Here is a 22,469-nt window from a genome sequence, read left to right as displayed (position 1 = left end):
CTTCAAATTGTGGAGTGTGTGGCAGGCTTTAAGAATCAAATCTGGCCTTACCTGCTTTATTGATACCTTTTATAGCTGGAAACTAGCTAAGTTCTTGTTGAGGCTGGGTTGCAATGGGAGCAGCTTGACTCATTTACGTATTTATTTTAAAACATTTCTACCCTGCCTTTCATAACCCAGTTTAAGGAAGCTTAATGCTTAAAATAAACTGAATGAAACTATGATTAAAACATCAACTTAGGTCAAGTAAAAATAATAAGAAAAACACAACCAGTATAACAATAATCTTCAGTAAACAAAATCTTCAAAGCAAAACACAAATCAGACTTTTGGAAGAAAAATTTTTAACGTCCTTTCAGAATGCCAGCACAGAAAAATATTGTGTTCTAAGGTTAATTGGGAGTGAATATCACAAGCCGGGTGTCATAAAGGAGAAGGCCCCACCATATTCCACCACCAACCATATTCTCAAAGGTGCTGGCACCTGCAACAGAGCCTCACTCAAACATCTCATGAGGCAGGCAGATTCGTATAAGGACAGCTAGCTTTCGGGTATTTATGTAACAAAACATTAAGAGCTTCAGAGGTCATCACCAAAATTTTTAATTGTACAGGTAGCAGATAAAGATTATGACACTGGAGTGTGACATGGTCATGAACTCTGAGTCTATTCAACAGCCCGGTGGCTTCATTCTGTACCTATTGCAGTGTACCTATTGAAATTTACAATCTTCAAAGGCAGACCCAGGTAGAGTGTATTACAATAGTGCAGTTTCAGTGTTGCCAATATATGGACGACCATAGCCAGGTCTGACTGAAAGGATGCAGTTGGCGCATCAGCCTAACCTGGCTAGACACACTTCAGGCTACAGCCTGGTTACATCAGCATCCCCCAAACTGTGAACCTAATCCAAGAAGGAGGGCAATTCCCATCCTGAACTACCTGAAAATAAAATTTCTGGGTCACAGATCTCATTAAGCACTTGTTCCTTTCCTGGGTTTTATTCCATCCCATGATCAGCTCCAAACATTGGTTCAGAACATTGATTCTGCCACCTCTTCACCTAAAGATGAAAATGAGAGATAGAGCTGAGTGTTATTCTCATTCTCTGAGTGTAAATTCTATATGTAGCGTACCTCCCCACTCTGAATGACCTCCCCAGTGATTTAAAAATGTTAAAAATCAGGGGCGACAGAATAGAACCCTGACAGACACTGTAGACCAATGGCCAGCATGTCAAGCAGTAGCCCTCCAGCTCCACCTTCTCCTGCCATCTGGGAAAGGCCAGAGATAGTGTAAAATGGTCCCTCCAAACTATCCAGAAGGATACCACAGTCAATGGTACTAAAAACTACTGAGAGGTTCAGTACTACCAACAGGGATGTGTTCCACTCGTATGTAGTTCCTGGCATAGGTCATCCACCAAATGACCAAAGCTGTCTTGTCTCAGCTACCCAGCTTTGGCAACAGATACTTAAAACCTGGCAACCACTGGGCAGAACATCTGTGCAGGGAAATATAATCATGATACTGCAGTTCCTACCTGCCCCTACAGATTGGGCTGCTGTAGCACTTTGAAACCTGGAGGACAGAGCTGGCTGTCAGAGCTGGACATTCAGCTCAGCTGCCTCAACCAACCAGGTTTCTGTAATGCAAGCCAGATTGCCACATTCATCCAGGATTAAACCATTATCAGATCTGACATTACATAGCAGTAGCTTCAGGTTAGAAAGGCTGCAAGTAAAACTACCTAAACCCCATTATCTGGGAGAAGTTTGGAAGATGGAACAGTTCATATATGACTGAACTATCTTCTATAATGACCTGGACTGCTTGCACAGTTGTACCTCCCTACCATATTAATATTGTTGCCTAGCCTACTCCCATCACCCCCTACATGAGGCAGACTGTTCCGGTGCCAGACAATTCTTACAGGTAGGAAATTCTAGCTTCAATCTACTTCCCTGTAGTTTCAACCAATTGGTTCTTATCCTGCCTTCAGGAACCACAGGGTAATCTATTCCTTCTTCCCTGTAACATCCTTTCAGATACTTCAAGATGGCTATCATATTTTCTGTTAGGTCTTCCTTTTTCCAGGCTCAACATGCCAACATGTACTTGGTTTTGTGCAGAGGCAGTTATCCAGGACAATACAAAACAATCCAGCCACTCCCTTTCTAACTTGTGCTTTCACTCCAGCCAGGAATGCTAGTCAGTTTGGTCCTGACCCCCACAAGTGCCCTGGGGTTAGTCCTAGGATGAAAAAGGATGCACCCTTGGTGTAACCCAAAAGGGTCATTCCCTTTGGCCATGATCTGCCATTGGAGCTCAGCTTTGTGGTAACCCCCACACATCTGGAGGTTACTGGCAAAGCCAGAAGATTATCATTCCTAGGGGCAAGTTCTCTTCCCAGCTGTCAATGATGTCCTTTATCACACTTCTCACTCAGCTCTTTCTGCGGCTGCATGCTCCAAGCAGCAGGTGGAATTATTCTTTTGGAGCAATGTGCTATGATTTATTCAAGCCTTGGTCCTGAAGCTTTTGCCATGAGATCAGCAGATGCATAATGTGGGAAGGAAAGGTGTAGCCTTGCTGTGTGCAGAAAATCTGCTCTTCAGTGGTGGAGGATATCCAGGAGTAGGGCACTTGTCCCCTTTGCTTCAGAGGCAGAATTATGCAGAACACTTTGTGTTTGGTCCCTTTCATTGGGAGAAACCTCCCTTCCTGCTTCAAAGCAATGGGAATTTCAGAGAAGTTCAGGCTCTGATTTTCTTGAGCTAGCAGCTGGTCCCAATATTTGTTTGACAGTTTATCTGATCTACTCAAGGGTAACTTCTGCTATGGAGCAAAGATCTAGAACCTTCTGAGAGAGATGCTGCTTTTTGGTGGTCTGGTTTTGGCAAGGAGTTGCAAGTATCCTGGACAAAGAGCATTTATCTTTCAGCTAGCAGTGGGGTCAGCTATCCTGTGCATAGGAGAAAGTCAGAATTTAGCCACAATGGGAAATGTAAAGAGCTCTCAAACTAGTGGAGACACAAGCATCGTAGGCAGGAAACATCCTCTTATTGGTTGGTGGTAGAGATGATTATTTTGACATCAGGATGTCAAAGCCCTAGCTAGCAGAACATCCATTTGAGAATGGTACTTCCATCAGCCATAGCTCTAATTTCAAATTGGCAAGCAGAATGAAGTACTGTATAGGTCAAGTCAATAGGGCTCTCCCATACATCAGGCCCACTTGCCTTCTCTAACCCCAATAGGTTATGGTGAATCCCTAACTCAGACTTTGTTATCTGAATAAAATGAGTGCTAATCAGGAATTAGTTAATTGATTAACTGAATTAATTGGTCCAGGAGGGAGGTATAAAGTTGACCTATCACAGACAGGAATAATCTTTCCTTGAGGTTTCATGGTTAAGCATTGTGGAGCAGGACTGCTCAGTTTTCGAAAGAGCAGTGTGTAAATGCTGCAGAGTGTGTGCAGAAGCTATATCTGTTGGATCAGATTGTGGCTTTCAAAATCCCAATTTTTTCTCATAAATGTAATACTGAATATTAATATGACAATTTTTTTAGTACTTCACATGTATAGATACTGTCTGTGCAATAACCCTGCAAGGTTAGTATTATTATCCCCATATTGCACCTGGGGTGCTGAGGCTGTGGCTTGTGTGGCAGGTTCAAAATGGTAAAGTCTTGATGTGTAGCTCAGTCTCTTAGCCACCAGCATTCAGGTTTTTTATAGCCCAATCCTATCAGGGCCTTAGGCTGATGGATTTTGCAATCCATTATTGTAAGTTCCACAAAAGCTGCTCCACTGTTCAGTGGGCTGCAGCTGCCAGGGCAAATAGCTGGAAGCTGCTTGCGGGTGACAGCAGCCTGTGAAACTTCTCCTTCCCCCTCTGTCACTGGTAAGTTGGCAGTGGGAGAAGATTATGGGCGGAAAAGGGAGTGGGCCAGGCCAGAGGTAGTTCAAGGGTGGGAGGGGGAAGATCTCAGTGGTGGCTACATGTATTCAGTTTCAGAACCTTTATTATTATTAATAATAATAATAATAATAATAATAGTTAACTATCCCCCTGCACCCCATATCTTAATATCACCAGTAGCTCCAGGAAGACAGCTACCTTCTCTACTAGGTCTGTGGCACTAACTGACAGGAAATATCTGAAGATCTCATTCTTCTGACAATCATCCTTCTTCTTTGAGTGCAACAACGGGTCTAGAAGCTTCGAACAGGCTTCAGAATAAAGTGGGCAGAACAGGATTTTGTGGGCAAGCAATTCAACTTCTTCTAGCTCACACACACAACACCTATCATTATAAGGGTTTCCCTTATATCTGCCATCTATCACAGCCGAGGGCATAACATTACATCTTGCCAATGTAAAGGCCCTTCATCTCTGTGGAGATTCTAACAGTAAAAGATACCTTGCGGGCTGACCGACCATGAATGAAATCTGGATATTCAGTGGTGAACAGGTCTTGTTCACTGTCCTTCCCTGCCTTTGGATATCCATAAGCCTTCTTTTGATGACCTGGTAGGCGTCCATTTGAGGCAAGGAGCCCAGGGAGTCAATTCCAATACCCATCATTCTGATTTTCTTTTCAAGGTTAGAAGAGCCCACTAAGGGAAGCCTGTCTTCCAGAAGACAGTAAAGCAGAATGTTCCAATCTCCATTGTAATGGACTTTTAGCCAGAACTTAAAGGTTCTCAATCATGCCCATGTGTCTATCTGGAGTTGACCTGTCTCAAGTTATTTCTGGTGGTACCTTCAAAAGGTGGACCATGCAAAGTAGTAGAGGAGAGAAAAGGCTTCTGACAAATATAGCATAATAGTTTGATCCAGGCATGGATCATACTATTGAGGTAAGCCTATGGAGTCCACTGAACTTGCTCCAAGGGGAGGTGTGTGTGTAGTGCACCATTTTGTTGTGGGCTTCCTCTTATGATGTTCTAAGATTGTCTCAATGCTGCTGTATGGTGTCTATGACATGCAGGGTTAATAGTTCAAAGTAGTTTGAATTCTGGGGTAATCTTTTATTTCATTTTGGGGGAAATAATATATCCATGTTTTTATAACTTACATAAGTTAATTATTTCTTGGATTTCAAGCTCTGTTTTTGTTCAGCTGCATTATATCCCAAACTAGCAGAGTCTCTTCCCACTGGAGGGGACCAAGCACCAAACCATTTGCAGAACCTGTCCTCTGAAACAAATTAGAATACTGTCATCGTCCCCCTCACCCAAGAACAACCTCCATTCATTGAAGAAAATGAACATTAATGTTAAATCTAATGTTCTGTCCTCCTCTCCTTCTCTACTTTTGTGTGACTTTAAAACTCCAAGGATATAAGATTTTGCTCTTTTTAGCATTCAAACTAAGCCTAAGGGGGAAAAAAAAAGAACAGTGTTCTGTAAGGACAAACTTTGTGACATAGATAGCCCTATCAGGCCTCAGTGCCAGTGCGTGGTGTCACAAATAAACCTTAAGGCACGTTTGTGCCATCCTATGAATAAATGACACCAGCTAGGAGGCCTGCACTGCCCTGTCAATGCCATAGAATATCCAAGCACTGGTGGAAAGTAAGCAAGTGCAGAGCGGCATGGGGGTGTGAGGAGGGTGGCAGAAGTCAGCGGGAGGTATTTCTGGGCGAAGAGGGTGGAATGGGGCAGGAACAGGCCCAGGTGTGGGGTGGGACCAGTGAAGGTATCCTTCATTGAATCCTGTCCCTGTGTTGGGCTCAGAAGCCCAACATGGGTCTTCTCCAGTCTGTACCAGCAAAATAGCTGGCATAGCTATTCCAGCTGCTATTAACCTGGGTGAGGGAGGCTTTTATAGGCAGCTAGAAGGAGTTTCTAGGGAAGGCATTGTTGGATGATCAATTCCAGCATTCATATGTATGCACCTTTGCTCCTGATCTGTCATCCTACTATTCATTCAACAAATCATAATCTCGCTTTCTTCTGTCTTCTCTCACTCATGTCACCTTCCTGTCTACCTCTTTTTCTTTCACTAACTTCTCACATGCCTCTTTCTCTCCCTCTCTACCACCTCCCTGATTCATCTGCTATTTGTGGTGAGTCTTCACTGCACAGTACAATTTAAGGTAATTTTGAAATTTGTAATGTCAGAAGTTAAGCATCTAAATTACTAGCATAATTTTTGAAAGCACTTTTAACACTCTAAATGCTTTATAAATGCTAAGAATTATGTAGCATTATTATTTAAAAGGTAGTTTTGTATCTCCTGTTTCTGCGCTTGTGAATAAATTTATGGCTTATTCCAGGGCAACTTACAGGCACAGTGGCAAAAGATTCATGGATATGCTTTTAAAATATTTTCTCTTGGAACTTTGGTACTAGTTAGTAAGGGTATTACTAACCCATATAAACCCACTTTGAATATCCGGGAGAGAGATAAAGCAGGGTATGTATGTATGTATGTATGCATGCATTTAATTTTAGTCAACATTTACCAGGGAAATAGAGCTCAGTTTTTCTTTTCAAAATCATGTACAGCCATCGAGATACAATTCTGAGATCTGGAATAACCCAAGTTAAATAGTTTAAATCCTTAGTTTAATACATAGAAGTGCTTTAACTATCAGAGGCATTGACTTTAATAATTTAAGTGTCTGTTTTATCTAAATATAATTACAACTATTTTTCAGCATTCAATAAGTGGTATGTGTAAGTGTAAGCCAGTTTATCTGAAATTGGAGCATTTTACAACCTATTTTGAAAATTACCTTCATTTTTCCCCCAACATTGGGTGAAGTTCCTAACTGGGTGATGTAAGATATTGCATTCATTTGCAACATCAGTGCAATTCATGCTCATTTTATACAATTTCTGTACACCATATAACTATTGCCATATTCCCAGGGCATTCTGTACTTTAAACATAGGTTTCCCACCATTGCATTTCTATACCCACTCCCATTCATCTCACTTTTTTTTTCATTTAGATGGCTAAATGTGAACCCTGTGAAAGAAATTATGACAACATGGTCAAGATGCTTGAGGATCTGAATAAAGACTTGGAAAAACTACTGGAAGACATGGAAAAATTATCAGGTGTGCTTTTATTCCTCCAGAAGATCTGTGTGTTGTTGCTAATGCAAATTGCTCTGACCCGGCAAGGGACGTTTCAGTGTTTGGGTAAAGTGGATATAAATCCACATTACAATGCTAATTTGGGCCCCTTTGAATGTGCTTGGTGCATTTATTGTGGATTCTGATCCTCATATGAGGGTCACTTGTCAAACACAATCAATATTTGCTACTAAGAGCTGATCAGGACTGTTGTGCCAGACCAGTAAGAGCTCATGATAAACTACATGTGCAGAGAAGTCCTTAAACAATAGATTTCAGCTTAATATGATATATTCTGTGATAGCTGAATACTGAGTGCCTATCCTTTTCTTATGTAAACTGTTTTTAATGATTGTTTAAATTAAAAAATAGTATATAAATATTTGAAATAATAAAAATGTCCATAAGAAAATGACTCATTTAAGAGTCTTTTATGAAACCTCTTCATTATTTTTCAGCTTAACAAAAGACTGCCGGGTATTATAACATGCTCTTTTGTACATCCCTGGTGTAGAACTGTTAACAGTTAAATACTTGAAAAATGTCATGATTATTGTCTCTTGCTCTCTCTTGTTTATTAATGTAAGTTTAAAAAAAAAGTCCATCAAATCACCGACTCATGATCTGTTGGGTTGCCCCAGTGCAGGCAACCTGGATGGCTTATGACATGGTGGTGATGCGTGCTAACCCAGAGTTAGCCAACTCTATGAGACGACTGGAAGATGCCTTTCTTACCTGTAAGGAGGAAATGGAGAAAAACTGGCAAGAAATGTTGAAGGAAACAAAAGGCGCTGAACAAAAACAAGAATAAATTGCAATAAAATGTTCTGGAAATGCAAGCCTCGGAAGACTTGATCTTGACCAATCACTTATTTCAGTATTTAGAAAGTACATTAAAAAATGTTTCTTGTCTGTATCACAGACAGTATTGTTGGAGTGAAAAAATACTAGTGTCTTCATTTGTCCATTCATATGTAACTATAACTGATTCATTGTATTTTCACCATCGATACTATCAAACTTTGACAAATATTTACTTGCATATTGGTTTGTCAGTTGTATTGAAAATAGATATATTTTGGCATTCACCTTGTACATTTTTATTTAGTCAGAAAAATGGCTCTATTTAGACTATAACAATTTTAAAGATCTACTTTATATAACTTAGTGGTGACTGGCCTTTTTTTTCTTTTGACAAGTGTGCCACAAATCAAGTTCAAGGTATAAGAGAGTGCTACTCTCATGCAACAGAGTACATGTGCCTTGGTTGTGATGAAGTGCTGAAACACGGTGGTTTTCAGTACTGTTCCTCTACAGATGTCTGTCAGCTCAAAGTCATTGTAGGATGTCTTGAAACCATGGCTGCAGTTGCCAAGAAAATGTACTTTTTGCAAGGATGTCATTCCTCATACTGTACATTAGTAGGCATTTCCCAAAGGCTTTCATAGAAGTAAATCAAAAACATTTTTATTTACCTCCTGTTTGCTTTTGGCAACCTCTTTCCACCACAGGATGCAATACATGTTTTTTTGCACAGCTGCATTGGTGCTGGTGGAGGAGACAGAATTGGCACCTTCATCACCACAATAGAGGGGAGCTCCCATCAACTTCCTATAGCTGTTGATAATACTCTCAGTTCTAAGATCATTCCTACAAACATTGAAGGGTCATGTACAGATTCTAAACAAACAATACAACAGTCATATACTACATAAACAAATAGAGTGGAATGGCATGAAAAAATCCTTTGCTTCTGGTGTGCATGATTTTGGACTGGACTGTTGACATATCACCCCAAAATTCACTTAACTGAAGAATCCAACAACTTGGCAGACACCCTCAGCAGATTGAGAGACAAAGTGGTTAAATGGGTGACAGTCAACATCTATGTCTTCCGTTCTACGAATTGGCATTCCTACAGTAGACCAGTTTGTCAAAATGTACAACACAAAGGGCTAGGAATTCTACAGTTTTGCCAGACATGATTCCTGCTCCATAGGGAATGCGTGTCTAGCCTCACTGGGTCTGTGTTATATATTTCCTACCTTCCCACTAATCACCAATGTCATCAACAGAATATGTAAATTCAACAGCAACTGTATTCTAATACCACGCTGGCCAAAATAAACCTGGTTTGCACATCTGCTCAAGATGGTGGTGTGTGCATTTCTTCACTTCCTGTTGTGCATGAGCCTTCTGTCTCAGAACTGAGGTCAAATGTCGCACCAGAACCACAAAACAATGTTGCTGACGGCATGGATGATCAACCTTAGTTGGTATCAATGAAGAGTAAAAGAACATCTGAGAAATTCCTGATCAGCAAGACGTATTCAGCAATATAGAAACACTTTGTGAGACTTTCAGTAAAAGGATGACGCTATCCAAGACATTCTACAATAGAGCATCTGCCTTAACTCTATGGGTTTGGCTAACTCCTCTTTAAGTGTTTATTTTGCTACCACCTTTGACCACAAACCTATCCTGCGCTGGAACAGGCAAGCCAAGAGGCTTGCGCTGTATCCAGTGCAGGATTGTGGCCAGAAGTGGCTTAGCCAGAGGCAAGGGGAAACTTTCCCCCTTACTCTTGGGTAAGGGCTCCTGGCCTCAATGGTGCTCCTTGGACTTGTGCCACTTCTGGAGGTGGCACAAGTCCAAGTAGAGTGGAGTGGCTTCAAGCCCCCCTCCCTTCAAGCCCTGCCCCCTCTCCCTGCCCTTCCGCTCCCAGGGCCACCCATCGCCTGCCCTCCCCCCGCCCAGGAATGCTTCCCTCCCTCCTCCTCCCTGCTTCCCCCACACTACCTTTCAGCCTTGCATCAGTGCATCCGAGCTGACACAAGGAGCTGGGGGGGGGGAGCCGGCTCAGAGGCTTATGTCAGCCTCCGCAGGCCAGCACTTTTTGGAGCGCTGGCTCGGCTTCCCCTTGAGGAGGCGCAAAAGTGCTTTACGGCACATTTGTGACACTCCCAGGCCGGCCCAAGGGACTTGGGCCAGCATAAGGCACAGTTAGGATCGCACCCTTTGCCTTCCATTCAACAAAGGACAACACTGTTTTCTTATACCCTCTGGTTAAAGGGTTTTTCAAGGGCATAGCCCAACTGCAACCACCTATTGAAGTTTCAGTTCTATCATGGAGTTGTTCCTAGGTCTTGTCCCAGCTTATGGACTAGTCTATGGCTATAGCGCAGTGTTTCTCAAACTGCCTCACCACTGCTCCCTGTTCAACTTCCTGATACACACAAACCCCTCTCGTGCCCCTCCCCCCTGCATCCCGTCTGCCTCACCACTGCTCCCTGTTCAACTTCCTGATACACACAAACCCCTCTCGTGCCCCTCCGCCCTGCATCCCATCTGCCTCACCACTGCTCCCTGTTCAACTTCCTGATACACACAAACCCCAACTCTTCACTCACAACAGGAGAGGAAACTGAATGCTTTCCACATGCGCTGCCTCCGACGTATTCTCGGCATCACCTGGCAGGACAAAGTTACAAACAACACAGTCCTGGAACGTGCTGGAATCCCTAGCATGTATGCACTACTGAAACAGAGATGCCTGCGTTGGCTCGGTCATGTCGTGAGAATGGATGATGGCCGGATCCCAAAGGATCTCCTCTATGGAGAACTCGTGCAAGGAAAGCGCCCTACAGGTAGACCACAGCTGCGATACAAGGACATCTGCAAGAGGGATCTGAAGGCCTTAGGAGTGGACCTCAACAAGTGGGAAACCCTGGCCTCTGAGCGGCCCGCTTGGAGGCAGGCTGTGCAACATGGCCTTTCCCAGTTTGAAGAGACACTTGGCCAACAGTCTGAGGCTAAGAGGCAAAGAAGGAAGGCCCATAGCCAGGGAGACAGGCCAGGGACAGACTGCACTTGCTCCCAGTGTGGAAGGGATTGTCACTCCCGAATCGGCCTTTTCAGCCACACTAGACGCTTTTCCAGAACCACCTTTCAGAGCGCGATACCATAGTCTTTCGAGACTGAAGGTTGCCAACTAGCTTCTCAAACTGTGGGTCAGGATCCATTAGATGGGTCGCAAGCCAATTTCAGGTGGGTCCCCATTCATTTCAATATTTTATTTTTAATATATTAGACTTGATGCTACCATGTATGTGAATGCAACTGGGGAAATGATACAGCTCTGTACTTTTAACAGGCTACTATGTATATGCATTTAACAATGACAATAAATGGGACTTACTCCTAGGTATGTGTGGGTAGGATTGCAGCCTAGGATTGTTAAAAATTTTCCTGCTTGATGATGTCACTTCCAGTCATGAGATCACTTCTGGTGGGTCTTGACAGATTCCCATTCTAAAAAAGTGGGTCCCAGTGCTAAACACCTGAGAACCACTGCTATAGTGGACTTAAGTCTGTTCACTTTCAAGATGGTGTTTCTAATGGCCAACATTACTTCAATGTGGGAAACTAGTAAACTGTGTGCTCTACATCCTGACCCACTATTCATTAGATTCCATCCAGACAAAGTGGTGTTGAGACTGAGCATTCCCTTTTTGGCTAAGATTGTCTCAGTGTTCAGAATTTATCAAAACCTGACATTGCTTGTGGCCTTTCAAAACCCAGCAACAGAAGGAGAAAGAGCTCTGCACATGTTGGATGTTAAATGAGCCCATTTCTTCTGTATTCATAGAACTGTATCATTCTGGGCAAACATGCTGTTTATCTGTTCCCAGAATCCCTGCAGGTGTAAAAACATTTCTATTCAGTGACAGACTCACTGGGTAACTAACAGTATAAGCCAGTGACGGCGAACCTTTTAGAGACCAAGTGCCCAAACTGCAACCCAAAACCCACTTATTTATTGCAAAGCACCAACAAGGCAATTTAGCCTGAATACTGAGGTTTTAGTTTAGAAAAAACTCATACATTAATATATTTTACCTACTATTACTTGTAACCTGTAATGAACTTTTCCTCTAGAAATTTGTCCAATCCCTTCTTAAAGGCATCTAGGCAAGTTGTCATCACTGCTTCCTCTGGCAAAGAGTTCCACAGACTAATTATATGCTGGGTAAAGAAATATTGGCAGGGATGGGGTGGCTGCACAACCTTGCCACTGCTCATTTTCTCAAACAAGAAATTTTTTTTTTAAAAAGCCCCACCCACAGAAGTGGACTCTAAGGCTGCAATCCCAGCCACTCTTTTCCTAGGAGTAAGCCTCATCCACTGTAATGGGGCTTACTTCTGAGTAGACATGCACAGGAGCAGGCTCCAAGGCTGCAATGCCAGCCACCCTTTCTTGGGAGTAAGCCTCATCCACTGTAATGGGGCTTACTTCTGAGTAGACATGCACAGGAGCAGGCTCCAAGGCTGCAATGCCAGCCACCCTTTCTTGGGAGTAAGCCTCATCCACTGTAATGGGGCTTACTTCTGAGTAGACACGCACAGGAGCAGGTTCCAAGGCTACAATGCCAACCACCCTTTCCTGGGAGCAAGCCTCATCCACTGTAATGGGGCTTACTTCTGAGTAGACATGCACAGGAGCAGGTTCCAAGGCTGCAATGCCAGCCACCCTTTCCTGGGAGCAAGCCTCATCCACTGTAATGGGGCTTACTTCTGCGTAGACATGCACACTGTAATGTGGCTTACTTCTGCATAGATATGCACAGGAGCGGGCTCCAAGGCTGCCATCCTAGCCACGGTTTCCTGGGAGCAAACCCCACTGACTATAATGGGACTGACTCCCAAGTAGATGCATAGGATTGGGCTCTTAAACTAGGAGCAAACCCCTCTACCCTTTTGACTAGGGCTACAATCCTACCCTCACTTTCCTGGGAGTAAGCCCCACTGACTACAATGGCTTACTTCTGAGTAGACATGCATAGGAGCGGGCTCTCAGGCTGCAATCCTAGCCACGCTTTCCTGGGAGCAAGTCCCATTGACTATAATGGGACTGACTCCGAAGTAGACATGCATAGGATTGGGCTCTTTAACTAGGAGCAAACCCCCGCCCTTTTGACTAGGGCTGCAATCCTACCCTCACTTTCCTGGGAGTAAGCCCCACTGACTACAGTGGACTGACTCCTGGGTAGACATGCATAGGATTGGGCTCTAGCCTGGGGAGCAAATGAGACTTACTTCAGGACCAGCACCACGTGCAGCAACAAAGCAGCAGCAACAGCTTCCCTGTGCCCACCCACCCACACTGTCACAAGGCATGTGAGCTGCCCGCCTTACCCCAGACAGGGGAGGGAGGAAGCGTTCCCATTGGGCTGCTGGGCAGAGGGCCTCTCAGCCTTCCTGCTCCAGGGGTGGCCTGGCTAGATGGGGCGTCAGTCCCGCCTGATCTCCCTCTTCCCCCTGCTGTCCGTTCCTTTCCCCCCTTGGCCTTGCCCCTCCCTCCTCTGCCCCGGCTGCTGCCGAGCAGGAGGAGGCTGGCTTTGTGGCTGCGTCCCGGGGTGATGATCCTAGAGGCTCCCGCCTGGCCGCTGGGGAGATGGCTTGCGTGCCCTCAGAGATGGTTCTGCGTGCCGTCCCTGGCACATGTGCCATAGGTTAGCCACTACTGGTATAAGCCATCAGTTCTCAAACTCTCAGGGACAGTTTGAGCTGCAATAAGTATGTGTGGGGGTGGAGGGAAGGCAACGATGTGATCCACTGGATCGCACTGCTTTGGAGGGGTGCAAGGGCTGCCACTTACCAGAGCCTGCAGCAGCCTCCTGGAGGTGCGGGAAGTCCCTGCGCCAACCTCAGCAGGACTCCCCACACTGCAGAGAAACTGGAAGTGGTCAGGATAGCAATTTTTACTAACTCTGCAGCGTACGGAGCCCTGCGGAGGCTGGTGCAGGGGCTCCCTGCACCCCCAGGAGGCTGCTGCAGGCTCTGGTAAGTGGCACCAAGCCCCTGCGCCCCTCCAAAACGGAGCAATCCAGTGGATCGCATTGCTGCCTTTCCTTCTCCCCACACCTTAAGGGGGCAGAGACCAGGGCTCTCTGGCTGGGGCATCATGATGCCCCAGTTTGAGAACCACTGGCATAAGCCTATATTGGTTTACTCAGAAGTAAATCCTGTTGTGTTCAGTAAGATTTACTCCCAGAAAATTGTATAGAATTGCATCCTAAGACAATTTCTGACTTTTGGGAACCACCAGTTTTCTTGAAAGCAAACGCCACCACAGTTTGTTCACTGTGAGACTGAGAGCTGTTCCATTCTAAGAGCTTTGCAGAGCTGCAACATGGTTTATGCCACCAATCATTATCAAGCAACATATCCAGCACATGAGGTTGAGAGGCCATGCTTCATTTGGGTGTACTGTTCTGCAGAACCTCTTCTGACCCATGTTGTAAGGGTGCATTGCTGCTGCTTGTGGGATAGTCACCACCCCAAGGTATTGCAGCATGAGGTCCATGCTGCTGAAGGAGTGCATCCCTTTCAGGCCTGAGCACTTGTGGGGGTGCTAAACAGCTGTGGAGCAGGCAGAACCCTTAGAGCTACGTCAGATCTGGGTGGAAAGGGGGTTGAGGTCTCCTCCAGCATGGGGATTCAAGAGGCCTCCCAAGAAGGTTGCAACTGGAGGCCAGCAAGCCAGGCTTCCTTGTCTCCCTGCTCCCTGATCTCCCAGGAGTACCCCCTGAAGTCTGTGTCTTCTGAAGTAAACCCAGACAAGTACCTGCTCAGTTTGCCTTCAGGCTTGCAGACTTCTCAGCTTCTGACCTTGCTGTGAGTCCTTTCCAGCCATCTAGGTAAGTCCGCAGTTGGATACACCTGTATCCACCTCCAGCAAAGGGAGAAGTTAGCTTGTCTCCATTACATTTGATGGCACAGAAACCACATAAGAGGACAGGTTATTTACCTGTAACTATGTTCTTCGAGTTGTTATCTGTGCAGACTAGAGGTATAAATGTTCTGAAAAATTTGAAGCTTCAATGTTTAGTATATTAATTTGTATAATTCCTTATAATTTGATCTGTACTCACAGAAGTGTGGGATATTATAATGAGATAAAGTTATTATAAGATCTAGCAATGTTACAAATACACATGGTTAAATGAACATATAACATAATTTTGCATTTGTCTGAAAGCTGAAATTTTCTGGGTTGTGAAAAATTTCACATGCTGTATAAAAAAAATGTGAGAAAGAGAAAATACACAGAAGTGAGTAAAGGTTTCCTCCTGTGTATCCAAACATAAAAGACGAACCACCACAATAAGAAACACTTTTTACAATTACTTGCATGCATTAGCAGAAATATGGTAGCTTTTGACTGGCTCTTGTTTCTTTGGCTTAAGGCACAATCCTAACCCTTTATGTCAATGCTTTCCAGTACTGGCATAGCGGTGCCAATGGGACATGTGCTGCATCCTGCAGTTGGGTGCCACTCATGGAGGCCTCCTCAAAGTAAGGGAATGTTTGTTCCCTTACCTCAGAGCTGCACTGCCCTTATGTCAGTGCTGGAAAGCTGGAAAGCTGGAAAGCACTGACATAAGGGGTTAGGATTGCGCCCTTAGGCTCTTTAGACTTGTGCTACTCCCCTTCCCTCTCACTTGGTATGGAACAACAAACAACATTTTAAGAAATTGGGGATATTTTAACAGATCCGCTCGGCATTTGCTCCATTCTGGTTTTTAGCTGGTAGTTTGGAATAAAATTGGCATTTGTTTTTAATTCACATTTCATGCACCGTGCCTTGTACAATGCTTAGATGTTACTTGGTTTTTGAAGGCTTGCTCTGAAGCCTGAAGCTCTAGGCCAGCGATTTTCAACTGCTGTAGATGTGCCACAACACTGGGGTGCTGTGAATGGTCCACAGGTGTGCTGAGGGAGTTTGGGGAAGAATCATTCATTAGTAGTTCCATTGGGGGAGTCTGAGAGAGGGCGGAATCTGTGCCGTTCTTCAGTCAGCTATTGTTTAGATTTGGTATGTTATTCCATGTCAGTTTGCACTAATGCATTTTGTTATTTCTATATCCTAATACCTGTTTTTAAAATGATAAAACAATGTCCTTAAAAAACTGGTGGTCTGCCCTGACAATCTTGAGTGCTTTATCAATGCGCTGTGTGAGATGAAATAAGTTGAAAATTGCTGCTGTAGGCTTTGGGCAGATTGGAAATTCAGATATGTTCACATTTATTATTCACAAGTGCCCCCTGGGGTGAGAGACAAGATGCACCTGGGTCCAAGGAGATGTCAGTAAGTACGTTGACAGCTCAATCTCTCCAGGCATGTTTATGCAGCAGTGAGTGCTAAGCGTATGTAGTTCAGAGCTTGCCTTGAAGCACTCGGGTATAGTATTGCAGCAGCCCAAATTCACAAAGGAGGAATATGGAAGGGGATAAAGGGGATCCCTTCCTGGTCACTAGGTGGCAGTCATGCACAAGCTTTAGGAACCCAAATCCCCTCCCCCATCTACCAAGCAGCACTTGATTTTCTGAAAACATTTGCTTCTAGAAATATAGCAAACAAACATAGAGAACAGGCAGGGACTCCCCTGAGACTGGCATTCTAGAGTTCTCTAAACTAAATACACTTCAGATTCCATATTTGGAGATGAATGATGCTGGTATGTGCCCATTATTACCGTGTGAAAGAGGAAAGCTCTCTTTTAATAGCAGCTAATAGATGGTAAGGGGACCTTAACAGTTGTATGTTATTAAATGTTGATTTTTTTTCAGATTCCTTGGCCTACAAATAAAGCATAGCTACTATATATTGTGTTAAGCCATCAGCAGGTTTCCACACCTCCTTTGTCTGAAAAACTGTAACCAACGTTTGCAAGAATTTTGATGTACGGTCATCAATTTTAGATGACTATCAGAAGGAAGCAAATTCCTCTGTCTTGTACAGCTGGACTTCCCTTGCATGATTGTTTAGCAGATTTGTAAGCCCAAGTATGCATGTGGCTATCTCATTTTCAACACTTTTGTGAAGAAGATAAGGCTGCTGGCCAGGGATGAGAACTTGACTTGTAAAGACATGACTCGAGTCATGAAAACACCTGTTTTCTGTGACTTGTGTCAACCTGATTTGACTCAGACATGACTCAGACATGACTTGTGACTCAGGGCCAGTGACTTGGAAAAGAGCCATTACTCAAATTAACTCGAGTGATTCACCTTTTGTGTGTACTTGTGACTCCGTTTTTGTGTGTATGCATGCTTCCCTGCTTTTTTTTTGCTGCTTCTGCATCGTACCAAAGATTTTGTGGGGCAGTCCAGAAGCTGTCATTCAGACATGGTGGGAGGAGGGCAGGTTGGTTCCAGGAGGCAGGGCTGGGCGAGGAGGAGGGGAGTAGTTGAATGTGGCTGAGGGGGGGACCAGAAGAAGGCGGGAGCAGTCAAGACATGGGGAAGGGGGCTTTCTGGACGATTGAACAAATGGCTGATCTGTTGTTTTTTTCCTGGATAAGGGAGGAGAGGAAGAAGAGCCCAGTGGATGGGGGAGGAGGTTCTTACAATAGGAACAAAAGGCTGGATACAAGCCCGAGGAGGGGGCAAAGCAAGTGAGGAAACAGCAGATGGGATGGGAACACCAGGGGTGTGTTAAATGAGAACTCCAACAGACACGCACCTTACCAGCACCTCTGTTTTTTCTGCTGTCACACACAAGTCATGCTGCAACTTGCTTCTTGTAATGACTTGGACTCAAATAAAAAATGACTCTATAAGCGACTCAGGCCGAGTTGTGTTGGCTGCCTGTTATAACTTGTGAGTTGTGTTCAGTCAGGGGGTCAGCGACTTGCAATTCAATTCACGACTCGGGCACTATGACTCCAGCACATTCCTGCTGATGGCCCACCTAGTGAGGTTAAATGTGTGTTCATCTCATTATAGGGCTTTAATTTACTTGCAGCTGCATGGGCCTTTAACTGATTAAAGGGCTACAGAGGTTTTATATAGGGCCACGTGTTCCAGAAGAAAAACTTTACTCATTGTTTATTGCAATCAAACACGCAAGCTTCTTTATTGTAGGGGAGAATGCAACTAAGCTAGTAACTACAAGGAACAAGAAAGAAAAATCTAAGAATGGACTCTGGTTCCATCCCATAATAGAAGTTCTGAGGTTTAACTGTTTAGGTTAATAGAAGTTCTGAGGTTTAACACTTTGCCACATCTCTCCTCTTTTAGATTACAACTTGAACATAGTCTTTCAAATAACTACGAGTTCTTCTTTCTCTTGTTGGATTACAGCTTTCTGCAGAAACCAGGATATTCTCTGGCATACCAGATATGTTTCCACCTAAGTTTCCATCTATATTTCCATTAATTCTTTTTTTTTTTTGGGGGGGGGGGGTGTCAAAATGAAGCTCTGATTATTTGATTAACCACTTAGATTCTTGAAATGCTACTCATTGTCTCTTTCCCTCAAGAGAAGATGTAAGGGGTCCAGGAGGGCTGAAAGATTTGGGAGGAACAAATGACAGTAGTTTAAGAGGCCAATCCTATCCTCCTTCTTCCCCGCTGCAACAAAAATGGGTGTGCTTTATCCAGTGGGCAGGATCAGGAAGCTTCAGCAGGGAAAAAGAGTTTAAATCCCCTTACCCCCAGGTAAGCCTTTTGACCCACAATGGTTCTTCTCGGACCTGTGTTTGTGATTTCACTAGTGCAAGTTCGAGGAGAGAAAGTTGGCAGAGAGGCATTGAATTTGGAGGGGGGGGGATCTGGTGCACACCATCACCACCAGATCCATCCCTCCTGCAGCTTCCATGACCCCATCACACTCCCTCCCCACCTAGTTTTGCCCTCTCCCCACTCCCATTGCACCTCCCTGCCCCCCCTCCATGATGGCTTACCTGTTCCTGTAGAAAGCTGGAGCTCCAGCAGCATTGGTGGGACAGTTCCGGCCTTCCTGCCGGTGCCTGGGCAGTGAGATACTGAGCTCCAGCACTTTTTCAGCAGTAGCTGGCAGTGAAATGCATGTTCTGCTGCTGGCCAGAGGACTTTGTTGTCTTCAACCTTGTAACCCAAGTACCATACTTCTGACCTCATTAAAACATATTTCTTCTATTTTAAGCACAGCCCTGCTTCCTCTGATCTTTTGAAGTACCTTCTCCACTGATGAGAGGTGTACCTGATCAGTTTTGCCCATGATGAGAATATCACCACTTAAACCACTCTAGCAATGGATTTTTAATGGCTTTCTGGAATATCCCAGAAATATCCCATAGGGCAGTCTATTGTACTGATACAAACCCTTGTAAGTGTTTATTGTGGTAAATTTAGTTGCAGTCCTCCTCCAGTTCCATCTGCTGGTAGGCCTAGCACCTGTCCATTTGCTGAAGTACTAACATCCTCCAAGCACTGCCAGCAGGTATTCTGTACGTGGAATTGTGTAGGTGTTGAACTTGGAGACAGAGTAATTTTGTAATTCTCACAAATGCTGATGGTCTGGTCTGGCTTAGCTTATGGTACAATCAGTTTTGTCCATTCTGAAAAACTCCACAGAGGAGATTATTCACCAGTCTGTCCTGCTCAGTTTCAGACCTCTTCCTGAGGTCATATTGGCCTTGATGTACTTTGGCTGCTCTCTCTGTCTGAATATAAAGTCTGGCTTTAATCATCCTCATCAGAGTACCTCACCTTCTTGAAAAACTGCAGGATGGGCACTTTTGTTACTGTTGGCATTTTCTTCAGCTCTAACTGTCACGTTTCATCTCAGTCCAGTCCAAATTCATTCAGCCAAGTCCTGCCAAACAGATTTGGCCCTTTCCCTTGTGTTACTAGTGCTTTTAAATCCCTCTGTTGCCCTTTGCAGGGACATTCACAGCTCCTATCACAGGAACACATTCCCCAGTAAAAGTCTGCAGTTTACTTTTGTATAGGTCCCCGTATTACAGAAGAAATAACTTACTCCCTGTTTATTGCAATGAAACATACTTTTTTTTTTTTTAACTGTAGGGCAGAATACAGCTAAACTAGCACCTAGGGTTGGGCTGATCAAGAAAAAACTCGGTTTCTCCTTGTGGGTGTAAATATTGAAATTACTGAGAAAGTGGCTATATTTCTGAATCAGTCATTAATAGGACGCTGTGTTCTACGGTAACTGTTATCCAAGGTAGCTGGGGATTTTTAAACTTTTTTTTTTATAAGTCATATTACTGTATCTTAATGCCAATAACGGTATTCTGAATCAAGCACCGATAAGGAAGCACCTATAAGCAAGAAGGTGGAAGCTAGGCCTGTCCCATAATAGAAGTTCTCAGGTTTAAATGCTTAGCAGCCATGTTTCTACAAGGGATCCTATAAGACTGCAATCCTATACACTCATACCCAGGAGTATGTCCCACTGAGGTAGTGGGACTTACTTCTGATAGACAGTCATAGGATTGTGCTGTCAGTGAGCTTCATGGTGGAGTGAGGATTTGGAAAGACTTCTTTCCAGTTCCCAGTCCAATGGTATTTTCTACACTATATTAGGTGGCTGAATTGAGATAATCTCATCTATGCTGCCCAGCGTGCCCAAAGAGGGGTGGAGTACAAATGTGGCAAATAAATTGATGAATATGATACTGTAGTATCTGGTTACGAATATTTTCTGTGAGGAGTTTTATGCATATAACACTTGGAAGCCTGTTGAAGAATCTTGTGAAATTATCAGTTTGAAGAGGGACAAGCCCTCAGGGAGCAGTTTCAGTGGAGAAACTGAGCAGAGAAAGGTTCATCACCCCCCTTTTCCACGGCTTTACTCAAAACGGCCGCATCCCAACATTATTTTCAGTTTGAAAGAATGGGTTCAGAGTTCTGTTACACACATTTGCATGTAATGCATAGTTAGCCCCTGAGCTCCTTCCCAATGAAGCATCGAAAACATCAGAATGTAACAGAGTCTTGTAAAGCTGTTGCAAACTACAGCCTGCTTCATTAGACATATGAAGTGCTATTCTCAGGTGGGCCATGAAAGCTTATGCTTAAATAAATGTGTTAGTTTTGAAGGTGCTGCAAGACTAGTTTTCTCTGCAACAAACTGACCTGGCTACCCCTCTGGAAGTTGTTGCCTCAGAATGCAGGCGTTGATGATCGGGTGAATGTAGAATCTATTTTTTTTTAAATTAAGTATGTATTGAAAAATAACATGACAAGGAAATAAAAGCAATTTTACACAAATAACGAGAGAACATACTATAAAAAGTTAACAGAATGTTTCATAGTTCAGGATAAAGGAAGTGATATTGTAGCAGACCCGTACTTTTTCCTCTGGAGAGTCTAGAATCACTAGAAAAGAGAATCAGGCTTTAACAAATTCCTTGGAGCTTCATTGGTTCCCTGACTCTCTCATCTGAAAAGTAATGGCATTGCTTGCCATATCTTGTCATATGTTCCCTGTATGTGGGTGCATTATGGTTTTTCCCCCCTGTTTCAGCCCATGCTAGTTTAGCCAGTAAGAGAAGCTTAAAAGATAAACCCTGTGTAAGTGAAGTGGACAATCTTTTTCTATCATGTGCCAAAGGACCACTTTGGAATCATTTTCTATAGTGTTTTTCTGCAATATTTTTCTGCATTTAGACAGCACTAGCTTGCTGAAACCGTGTCCATCATTTTGGACTATGTTTTTAATGAAATTGTGACTCTTTTAACAGGCATACTCCACCTAGATGACAGTTTGTACAGCATCTCGTCCGTGTTAGCACATGTTGTAATCTTACAGCCCAATCCTATAGCTAATTCCCTGTGCAGCAATACAGCTGTGCCAATGTGGCACGCACTGATTCCATGGGAGAGTTTCAGCCTCTGGAGGCCTCCTTGGGGTAAAGGAAACATTTGCTCCCTTGCCCCAGGTTAAGCTTGCTCCAGTCTGCTGGATATGTTTGAACCTGTGGCAGCTCTATAGCTGGTGTGAGTCCAAATAGACCCAGGAAGGTGGATCAAGGACAGGAAGGGGAATAGGATATTGGTAGTGTTGCTGCCACCAATACTGCTCCCTTCCTGGCCTCAACTCACCCATCCTGCCCCCTGTTTCCTTCCCATTCTGCTGTCTCCCCTCCCCATTCTGACCAGCCTCTCTCCCTGCCAAAATGGAACTTACCTTGCTAGGTCTGGTGGTAGTCCTTCCACTCTGCCACCAATTGCAGCAGTGGGCCTAAAATGGCCACTGGAGATGTGTTACGTGCACCACGGGAAGCCATTTTACGACAGCATGACTGTGTCCCACTGTCATAGATCCATGTTTGTGAACCATGTTTTCCACGTTTGTGTCCCCTGACTGGGGAGGGTAGAAAAGAAAAGCTCAAATGAAGCTTTGTGTTTTAACTGTGGCTGATTCTTCGAATCTTTTGAACAGTTCATAATGGAAGAAAGCAGTATTCCATCTCGCATGGTAAATACTTTGGAAAGTTGGGGGGGGCCCTAGTCAGCGGGAGTGGGGAGAACTGCAAAGGAGTTCTCAGCCTTTTTAACATCTTTTAATATTTTTTA

General features: G+C 44.0%; 1 protein-coding gene across 1 annotated transcript; it reads left to right on the top strand.

The window, feature by feature from the left end:
* The first annotated feature begins 6,973 nt into the window (after positions 1–6,973).
* SYCE3 (synaptonemal complex central element protein 3) lies at positions 6,974–7,911 on the top strand. The gene is made up of 2 exons (XM_066618440.1): positions 6,974–7,082; positions 7,742–7,911. The coding sequence occupies exons 1-2, from the start codon at positions 6,974–6,976 to the stop codon at positions 7,909–7,911; spliced, it is 279 nt and encodes a 92-aa protein (XP_066474537.1).
* Positions 7,912–22,469: the final 14,558 nt, after the last annotated feature.

Source organism: Tiliqua scincoides, chromosome 2, assembly GCF_035046505.1.
Source record: "Tiliqua scincoides isolate rTilSci1 chromosome 2, rTilSci1.hap2, whole genome shotgun sequence".
Classification (NCBI taxonomy): domain Eukaryota; kingdom Metazoa; phylum Chordata; class Lepidosauria; order Squamata; family Scincidae; genus Tiliqua; species Tiliqua scincoides.
Note: the sequence above shows the minus strand (reverse complement) of the source record. Positions and strands in the feature narration are given on the sequence as shown.

What these genes read in the sequence shown, in the direction of transcription:
- SYCE3 (XM_066618440.1), top strand. Translation starts at nt 6,974, where the DNA reads ATGGCTAAATGTGAACCCTGTGAAAGAAATTATGACAACATGGTCAAG. An exon ending in AGACATGGAAAAATTATCAG is followed by an intron (nt 7,083 to 7,741) that starts GTGTGCTTTTAT and finishes GGGTTGCCCCAG; the next exon opens with TGCAGGCAACCTGGATGGCT.